This window comes from Sander lucioperca, chromosome 20 (assembly GCF_008315115.2).
Source record: "Sander lucioperca isolate FBNREF2018 chromosome 20, SLUC_FBN_1.2, whole genome shotgun sequence".
NCBI classification, from domain to species: Eukaryota; Metazoa; Chordata; class Actinopteri; order Perciformes; family Percidae; genus Sander; species Sander lucioperca.
This window is the reverse complement of record NC_050192.1, coordinates 20,614,151-20,623,074: the sequence shown is the minus strand read 5'-3', so window position 1 is coordinate 20,623,074 and position 8,924 is coordinate 20,614,151. Positions and strand designations below refer to the sequence as shown.

At 37.9% G+C, this 8,924-nt stretch overlaps 1 protein-coding gene across 1 annotated transcript in view; it reads left to right on the top strand.

The window, feature by feature from the left end:
- The first annotated feature begins 1,944 nt into the window (after positions 1-1,944).
- The window catches only part of tspan12 (tetraspanin 12), an 18,032-nt gene continuing 11,052 nt past the window's right edge, over positions 1,945-8,924 (top strand). The window contains exon 1 of the mRNA XM_031311279.2: positions 1,945-2,688. Coding sequence (XP_031167139.1) covers positions 2,623-2,688 — 66 coding nt within the window. The 5' untranslated portion in view covers positions 1,945-2,622. The remainder of the gene's footprint in view (positions 2,689-8,924) is intronic.

Sequence of the window (8,924 nt, the reverse complement as noted above, 5' to 3'; positions counted from 1 at the left end):
TTCTGATTGGTTGAAACTTACGCGGGCGTTGATTTGCGTTCTGAGAACAGATGCCTTATGGGAGTTGTAGTTGAAAACACGCATAGCTCTTTTCTTTTGTAAAAACATATCCCAAAATGATTTAATTTTAAGTTTTTATTTGTTTTAGTGTAATTCTTAGAATCAATAGTTTGTCACCAATCTGTGTTGATGATATTTGTGATGATATTGCTGATAATTACCTCCACTATTCCTCCATGTCTCTTTATTTGCAACATTATATAGCCTATATATATATATATATATATATATATATATATATATATATATATATATATATAGCCTGTCAGATAGATCCCACACTGGGGAAATTCCCTTTTTACAGTAGCCCAAAAAATTAAAATACAACAGAATAAGAAAAATACACAATACATAGATAAAAAATAGAAAATACAGGCTGTATAAAAAATATAATAAGAAGTACTACCTACTACTGTTATTATAAGAGTAATACTAGCAGCATGTAGGCCTAAACACTTCTATTCAACTGTTATTGTTAGCAGCACAATCAAACTATAAATAATTCATGCAACTAGTTCACTATTATTTTAAGTTGATATAAATATAGGCCTATTGTATGTACCGTCTCAGTTGTTTATGCTGTATTGTCATAGATGTTGTACTGTATGTATATTTGAAGTAGAGATATGGTGACATTCATAGGCGCTGATACTGTGGGTGCTCCGGAGCTCCATCACCCACGGTAAACACTGAGCACCCACGTGTGCCAGACTGCCAGTCGGCTCCATTCATTAACAATCAAACATTGCAGTTGGTGCTAAGTGGAGAGTCTGTCATAGTGGGATTGGTTATGTCGTGACATTGATTCTTAATTTCCCACGAAGCTGATCGTGGTTAGGTGTCAGTTAAACTTCTCATCTCCAGTCCTCTCTGTCTCTGTGAGAATCTGTCCTGAGATGAGAGCTACTTTACGGCTTCATTATCCAGTTCAGAGGTGTGTGTGTTCACGTCGGCTGCTGTCCGTTCCCTAAGGTCCTGTACTGCAAACCATTTCTGACTACTTATTTTAAAGGCTGTGCGTCTGTGAGCACTCACGGAGGAAAACATACATCAGGGCCTATGGTGACTTATGAATAATTATGAATAAAAAACCTTCAATTTGGTAAAAATCGTCACAGAAAAAAAACATTTGAGATTCAAGAATTAAACGTTTATTAATCACAGAAGTAGCCTAATAATAATAATAATAATAATAATAATAATAATAATAATAATAATAATAATAATAATAATCTGCAGACACACAATAACATATTATAACCTAACTAACAGTTCTGTCTGTCTGTCTATCTCTCTGTCTGTCTGTCCCTCTAACCTGTCTGTCTGTCTGTCCGTCTGTCTGTCTGTCTCTCTAACCTGTCTATCTGTCTGTCTCTCTAACCTGCCTGTCTCTCTAACCTGTCTGTCTCTCTAACCTGCCTGGCTGTCTCTCTAACCTGTCTGTCTGTCTGTCTCTCTAACCTGTCTGTCTGTCTGTCTGTCTGTCTGTCTGTCTCTCTAACCTGTCTGTCTCTCTAACCTGCCTTTCTGTCTGTCTCTAAGCTGCCTGTCTGTCTCTCTAACCTGTCTGTCTCTCTAACCTGCCTGGCTGTCTCTTTAACCTGTCTGTCTGTCTCTCTAACCTGCCTGCCTGTCTCTCTAACCTGCCTGGCTGTCTGTCTGTCTCTCTAACCTGCCTGTCTGCCTGCCTGTCTCTCTAACCTGTCTATCTACCCCCAGCCAGCAGAGGCCCCCCTCCCTCCGTGTGTCTGCGGTTTCCTCTCCAGCAGCAGAGCGATGAGGCCGGCCTGCTGACCCCGCGGCTCTGCGGCTGTGGGCGGGCACATTCCTCCCTCCTCCCCCAGGACTCCCTGACGGGTGAGGAGGGGGGGGGGGGGCTGCTGCTGCTCGCATTTAATTAAGAAGAAGAAGCAGCAGCAGGACGGGACAGCGCCCCGCCCCCCTCCTGGCTGCTCCGGGCTCAGACACAAACACACCCCAGCCTGCGGACTTTCAGCTCGGCTTTTTTTGCAGCTTTTACGCAGCGAGGGGAACATTTACGCGACAAAACCCAGACTTTGGAGCGTGTTGAAGAGGATTTGACGCACACTGCTGGATGTCTGTAAACTTTCCTTCAGTTTTCAGTGTGGGGTTTCCAGCGTTGGAGTTTGGTTTTGGAGTTTTGGGATCCCATAACTAATCTTAACGCGTAATAACTCCGGAGCATAAACGTGTTTCTAACCTCACCGCGCGGTGCGTTTCTCCGCTGCTAAGTGAGTGATGATTGGTTTGGAAATGTCAGCTCCGCACACTCCATCATCCCGGCGGGGCTGAGGGAAAGTAAGAAACCACCTGTTGTGGAAGTTTCCTGGAGCTTGTCACGGATAAAGCCGAGCTGCTGAAACCAGACTCCGGACAGAGCCGAGTGAGAGCGGAATGCAGGTTCGGGTTCAGGTTTTACGCACGGAGCGGACGCGCTTCTCCCTGCACAGTCCCAGTGTCTCCGGGGGGCTCCGTGTTGTGTGTTTGCAGTGAGCATGTTGCCATGGTGTCCCGGGCTCAGGTGAGCAGCACGGCGGCGGGATGGCTCGCGAGGACGCGGTGAGGTGTCTGCGCTGTCTGCTGTACGCGATCAACCTGCTGTTCTGGGTGAGAGGAGAGACTCCGCACTGACCCGCTCTGATCTTATATAACCACACATTACACATCATTCATCTGACACATGTAGTCATGAAAATGCGAAAACAACATGTGCCTTTATGTGAAATTATGAAACAAATTCAATAGAGACAGATAACTTCCCATGGGGATTATGTGAAATGGAGGAGATGAGTTAATTTAAGATATGAAATCTATCCGTCAGTGTGTTTCCACATACTTTGACCCAGTTAGTGGGCTATATTTAGACCATGTAGTAAAATACTTTCCTCTGAAACGTGATGTGGAAGTATAAAGTAGCATCAAATGGAAACACATCAGGTAAACAAAGTGAAAAAGCTTGCAGTGAAAGGTTGTTACAGTATAGATGAATGTTAAAGTGTGAAGCTAGGCTTTAACTTTACAGTTACACATGTTTATAGTGATAGGTCAAGTTCAGAGTTAGTGTGTGTGTGTGTGTGTGTTATAGCTGGTTAAAGTTAAAAGTTAAAGTTTGCAGTACAGTTAGTTTGCAGTAAAGTTAGTTTGCAGTACAGTTAGTTTGTAGTACAGTTAGTTTGTAGTACAGTTAGTTTGTAGTACAGTTAGTTTGCAGTAAAGTTAGTTTGCAGTACAGTTAGTTTGTAGTACAGTTAGTTTGCAGTAAAGTTAGTTTGCAGTACAGTTAGTTTGCAGTAAAGTTAGTTTGCAGTACAGTTAGTGTGCAGTACAGTTAGTTTGCAGTAAAGTTAGTTTGCAGTACAGTTAGTTTGCAGTATAGTTAGTTTGCAGTAAAGTTAGTTTGCAGTACAGTTAGTTTGCAGTAGAGTTGCAGTACAGTTAGTTTGCAGTATAGTTAGTTTGCAGTAAAGTTAGTTTGCAGTACAGTTAGTTTGCAGTAAAGTTAGTTTGCAGTACAGTTAGTTTGCAGTAAAGTTAGTTTGCAGTATAGTTAGTTTGCAGTAAAGTTAGTTTGCAGTACAGTTAGTTTGCAGTAGAGTTGCAGTACAGTTAGTTTGCAGTATAGTTAGTTTGCAGTAAAGTTAGTTTGCAGTACAGTTAGTTTGTAGTACAGTTAGTTTGCAGTAAAGTTAGTTTGCAGTACAGTTAGTTTGTAGTACAGTTAGTTTGCAGTAAAGTTAGTTTGCAGTACAGTTAGTTTGCAGTAAAGTTAGTTTGCAGTACAGTTAGTGTGCAGTACAGTTAGTTTGCAGTAAAGTTAGTTTGCAGTAAAGTTAGTTTGCAGTAGAGTTAGTTTGCAGTAAAGTTAGTTTGCAGTAAAGTTAGTTTGCAGTACAGTTAGTTTGCAGTAAAGTTAGTTTGCAGTATAGTTAGTTTGCAGTAAAGTTAGTTTGCAGTAAAGTTAGTTTGCAGTACAGTTAGTTTGTAGTACAGTTAGTTTGCAGTAAAGTTAGTTTGCAGTACAGTTAGTTTGCAGTAAAGTTAGTTTGCAGTACAGTTAGTGTGCAGTACAGTTAGTTTGCAGTAAAGTTAGTTTGCAGTAAAGTTAGTTTGCAGTAAAGTTAGTTTGCAGTACAGTTAGTTTGCAGTAAAGTTAGTTTGCAGTACAGTTAGTTTGCAGTAAAGTTAGTTTGCAGTACAGTTAGTTTGCAGTAGAGTTGCAGTACAGTTAGTTTGCAGTATAGTTAGTTTGCAGTAAAGTTAGTTTGCAGTACAGTTAGTTTGCAGTAGAGTTGCAGTACAGTTAGTTTGCAGTAAAGTTAGTTTGCAGTAAAGTTAGTTTGCAGTAAAGTTAGTTTGCAGTAGAGTTAGTTTGCAGTACAGTTAGTTTGCAGTACAGTTAGTTTGCAGTAAAGTTAGTTTGCAGTACAGTTAGTTTGCAGTAAAGTTAGTTTGCAGTACAGTTAGTTTGCAGTAAAGTTAGTTTGCAGTACAGTTAGTTTGCAGTAAAGTTAGTTTGCAGTACAGTTAGTTTGCAGTACAGTTAGTTTGCAGTAAAGTTAGTTTGCAGTAAAGTTAGTTTGCAGTAAAGTTAGTTTGCAGTAAAGTTAGTTTGCAGTACAGTTAGTTTGCAGTAAAGTTAGTTTGCAGTAAAGTTAGTTTGCAGTAAAGTTAGTTTGCAGTACAGTTAGTTTGCAGTAAAGTTAGTTTGCAGTACAGTTAGTTTGCAGTAAAGTTAGTTTGCAGTATAGTTAGTTTGCAGTAAAGTTAGTTTGCAGTACAGTTAGTTTGCAGTAGAGTTGCAGTACAGTTAGTTTGCAGTACAGTTAGTTTGCAGTAAAGTTAGTTTGCAGTAAAGTTAGTTTGCAGTACAGTTAGTTTGCAGTACAGTTAGTTTGCAGTAAAGTTAGTTTGCAGTACAGTTAGTTTGCAGTAAAGTTAGTTTGCAGTACAGTTAGTTTGCAGTAAAGTTAGTTTGCAGTACAGTTAGTTTGCAGTACAGTTAGTTTGCAGTACAGTTAGTTTGCAGTAAAATTAGTTTGCAGTACAGTTAGTTTGCAGTACAGTTAGTTTGCAGTACAGTTAGTTTGCAGTAAAGTTAGTTTGCAGTACAGTTAGTTTGCAGTAAAGTTAGTTTGCAGTAGAGTTAGTTTGCAGTACAGTTAGTTTGCAGTAAAGTTAGTTTGCAGTAGAGTTAGTTTGCAGTAAAGTTAGTTTGCAGTAAAGTTAGTTTGCAGTACAGTTAGTTTGCAGTATAGTTAGTTTGCAGTAAAGTTAGTTTGCAGTACAGTTAGTTTGCAGTAAAGTTAGTTTGCAGTGTTACTTTGCAGTACAGTTACTTTGCAGTAGAGTTAGTTTGCAGTACAGTTAGTTTGCAGTAAAGTTAGTTTGCAGTACAGTTAGTTTGCAGTACAGTTAGTTTGCAGTAAAGTTAGTTTGCAGTACAGTTAGTTTGCAGTAAAGTTAGTTTGCAGTACAGTTAGTTTGCAGTAGAGTTAGTTTGCAGTACAGTTAGTTTGCAGTACAGTTAGTTTGCAGTAAAGTTAGTTTGCAGTACAGTTAGTTTGCAGTACAGTTAGTTTGCAGTACAGTTAGTTTGCAGTAAAGTTAGTTTGCAGTAGAGTTAGTTTGCAGTACAGTTAGTTTGCAGTAAAGTTAGTTTGCAGTAGAGTTAGTTTGCAGTAAAGTTAGTTTGCAGTAAAGTTAGTTTGCAGTACAGTTAGTTTGCAGTATAGTTAGTTTGCAGTAAAGTTAGTTTGCAGTACAGTTAGTTTGCAGTAAAGTTAGTTTGCAGTGTTACTTTGCAGTACAGTTACTTTGCAGTAGAGTTAGTTTGCAGTACAGTTAGTTTGCAGTAAAGTTAGTTTGCAGTACAGTTAGTTTGCAGTACAGTTAGTTTGCAGTAAAGTTAGTTTGCAGTACTGTTAGTTTGCAGTAAAGTTAGTTTGCAGTACAGTTAGTTTGCAGTAGAGTTAGTTTGCAGTACAGTTAGTTTGCAGTACAGTTAGTTTGCAGTAAAGTTAGTTTGCAGTACAGTTAGTTTGCAGTACAGTTAGTTTGCAGTACAGTTAGTTTGCAGTAAAGTTAGTTTGCAGTACAGTTAGTTTGCAGTACAGTTAGTTTGCAGTACAGTTTGCAGTAAAGTTAGTTTGCAGTACAGTTAGTTTGCAGTAAAGTTAGTTTGCAGTAGAGTTAGTTTGCAGTAAAGTTAGTTTGCAGTAAAGTTAGTTTGCAGTACAGTTAGTTTGCAGTAAAGTTAGTTTGCAGTACAGTTAGTTTGCAGTAAAGTTAGTTTGCAGTACAGTTAGTTTGCAGTATAGTTAGTTTGCAGTAAAGTTAGTTTGCAGTACAGTTAGTTTGCAGTAAAGTTAGTTTGCAGTGTTACTTTGCAGTACAGTTACTTTGCAGTAGAGTTAGTTTGCAGTACAGTTAGTTTGCAGTAGTTACTTTGCAGTACAGTTAGTTTGCAGTAAAGTTAGTTTGCATTAGAGTTGCAGTACAGTTAGTTTGCAGTAAAGTTAGTTTGCAGTACAGTTAGTTTGCAGTACAGTTAGTTTGCAGTAAAGTTAGTTTGCAGTAGAGTTGCAGTACAGTTAGTTTGCAGTAAAGTTAGTTTGCAGTACAGTTAGTTTGCAGTACAGTTAGTTTGCAGTAAAGTTAGTTTGCAGTACAGTTAGTTTGCAGTAAAGTTAGTTTGCAGTACAGTTAGTTGCAGTAAAGTTAGTTTGCAGTACAGTTAGTTTGCAGTACAGTTAGTTTGCAGTACAGTTAGTTTGCAGTAAAGTTAGTTTGCAGTACAGTTAGTTTGCAGTAGAGTTAGTTTGCAGTACAGTTTGCAGTAAAGTTAGTTTGCAGTACAGTTAGTTTGCAGTAAAGTTAGTTTGCAGTAGAGTTAGTTTGCAGTACAGTTAGTTTGCAGTAAAGTTAGTTTGCAGTAAAGTTAGTTTGCAGTACAGTTAGTTTGCAGTACAGTTAGTTTGCAGTACAGTTAGTTTGCAGTATAGTTAGTTTGCAGTAAAGTTAGTTTGCAGTACAGTTAGTTTGCAGTAAAGTTAGTTTGCAGTACAGTTTGCAGTAAAGTTAGTTTGCAGTGTTACTTTGCAGTACAGTTACTTTGCAGTAGAGTTAGTTTGCAGTACAGTTAGTTTGCAGTAGTTAGTTTGCAGTACAGTTAGTTTGCAGTAAAGTTAGTTTGCAGTACAGTTAGTTTGCAGTAAAGTTAGTTTGCAGTACAGTTAGTTTGCAGTATAGTTAGTTTGCAGTAAAGTTAGTTTGCAGTACAGTTAGTTTGCAGTAAAGTTAGTTTGCAGTACAGTTAGTTTGCAGTATAGTTAGTTTGCAGTAAAGTTAGTTTGCAGTACAGTTAGTTTGCAGTAAAGTTAGTTTGCAGTAAAGTTAGTTTGCAGTACAGTTAGTTTGCAGTAAAGTTAGTTTGCAGTACAGTTAGTTTGCAGTATAGTTAGTTTGCAGTAAAGTTAGTTTGCAGTACAGTTAGTTTGCAGTAAAGTTAGTTTGCAGTACAGTTTGCAGTAAAGTTAGTTTTCAGTGTTACTTTGCAGTACAGTTACTTTGCAGTAGAGTTAGTTTGCAGTACAGTTAGTTTGCAGTAGTTAGTTTGCAATACAGTTAGTTTGCAGTACAGTTAGTTTGCAGTAAAGTTAGTTTGCAGTACAGTTAGTTTGCAGTATAGTTAGTTTGCAGTAAAGTTAGTTTGCAGTACAGTTAGTTTGCAGTAAAGTTAGTTTGCAGTACAGTTAGTTTGCAGTATAGTTAGTTTGCAGTAAAGTTAGTTTGCAGTACAGTTAGTTTGCAGTAAAGTTAGTTTGCAGTAAAGTTAGTTTGCAGTACAGTTAGTTTGCAGTACAGTTAGTTTGCAGTACAGTTAGTTTGCAGTACAGTTAGTTTGCAGTACAGTTAGTTTGCAGTATAGTTAGTTTGCAGTAAAGTTAGTTTGCAGTACAGTTAGTTTGCAGTAAAGTTAGTTTGCAGTACAGTTTGCAGTAAAGTTAGTTTGCAGTGTTACTTTGCAGTACAGTTACTTTGCAGTAGAGTTAGTTTGCAGTACAGTTAGTTTGCAGTAGTTAGTTTGCAGTACAGTTAGTTTGCAGTAAAGTTAGTTTGCAGTACAGTTAGTTTGCAGTAAAGTTAGTTTGCAGTACAGTTAGTTTGCAGTATAGTTAGTTTGCAGTAAAGTTAGTTTGCAGTACAGTTAGTTTGCAGTAAAGTTAGTTTGCAGTACAGTTAGTTTGCAGTATAGTTAGTTTGCAGTAAAGTTAGTTTGCAGTACAGTTAGTTTGCAGTAAAGTTAGTTTGCAGTAAAGTTAGTTTGCAGTACAGTTAGTTTGCAGTAAAGTTAGTTTGCAGTACAGTTAGTTTGCAGTATAGTAGTTTGCAGTAAAGTTAGTTTGCAGTACAGTTAGTTTGCAGTAAAGTTAGTTTGCAGTACAGTTTGCAGTAAAGTTAGTTTTCAGTGTTACTTTGCAGTACAGTTACTTTGCAGTAGAGTTAGTTTGCAGTACAGTTAGTTTGCAGTAGTTAGTTTGCAGTACAGTTAGTTTGCAGTACAGTTAGTTTGCAGTAAAGTTAGTTTGCAGTACAGTTAGTTTGCAGTATAGTTAGTTTGCAGTAAAGTTAGTTTGCAGTACAGTTAGTTTGCAGTAAAGTTAGTTTGCAGTACAGTTAGTTTGCAGTATAGTTAGTTTGCAGTAAAGTTAGTTTGCAGTACAGTTAGTTTGCAGTAAAGTTAGTTTGCAGTAAAGTTAGTTTGCAGTATAGTTAGTTTGCAGTAAAGTTAGTTTGCAGTATAGTTAGTTTGCAGTAAAGTTAGTTTGCAGTAAAGTTAGTTT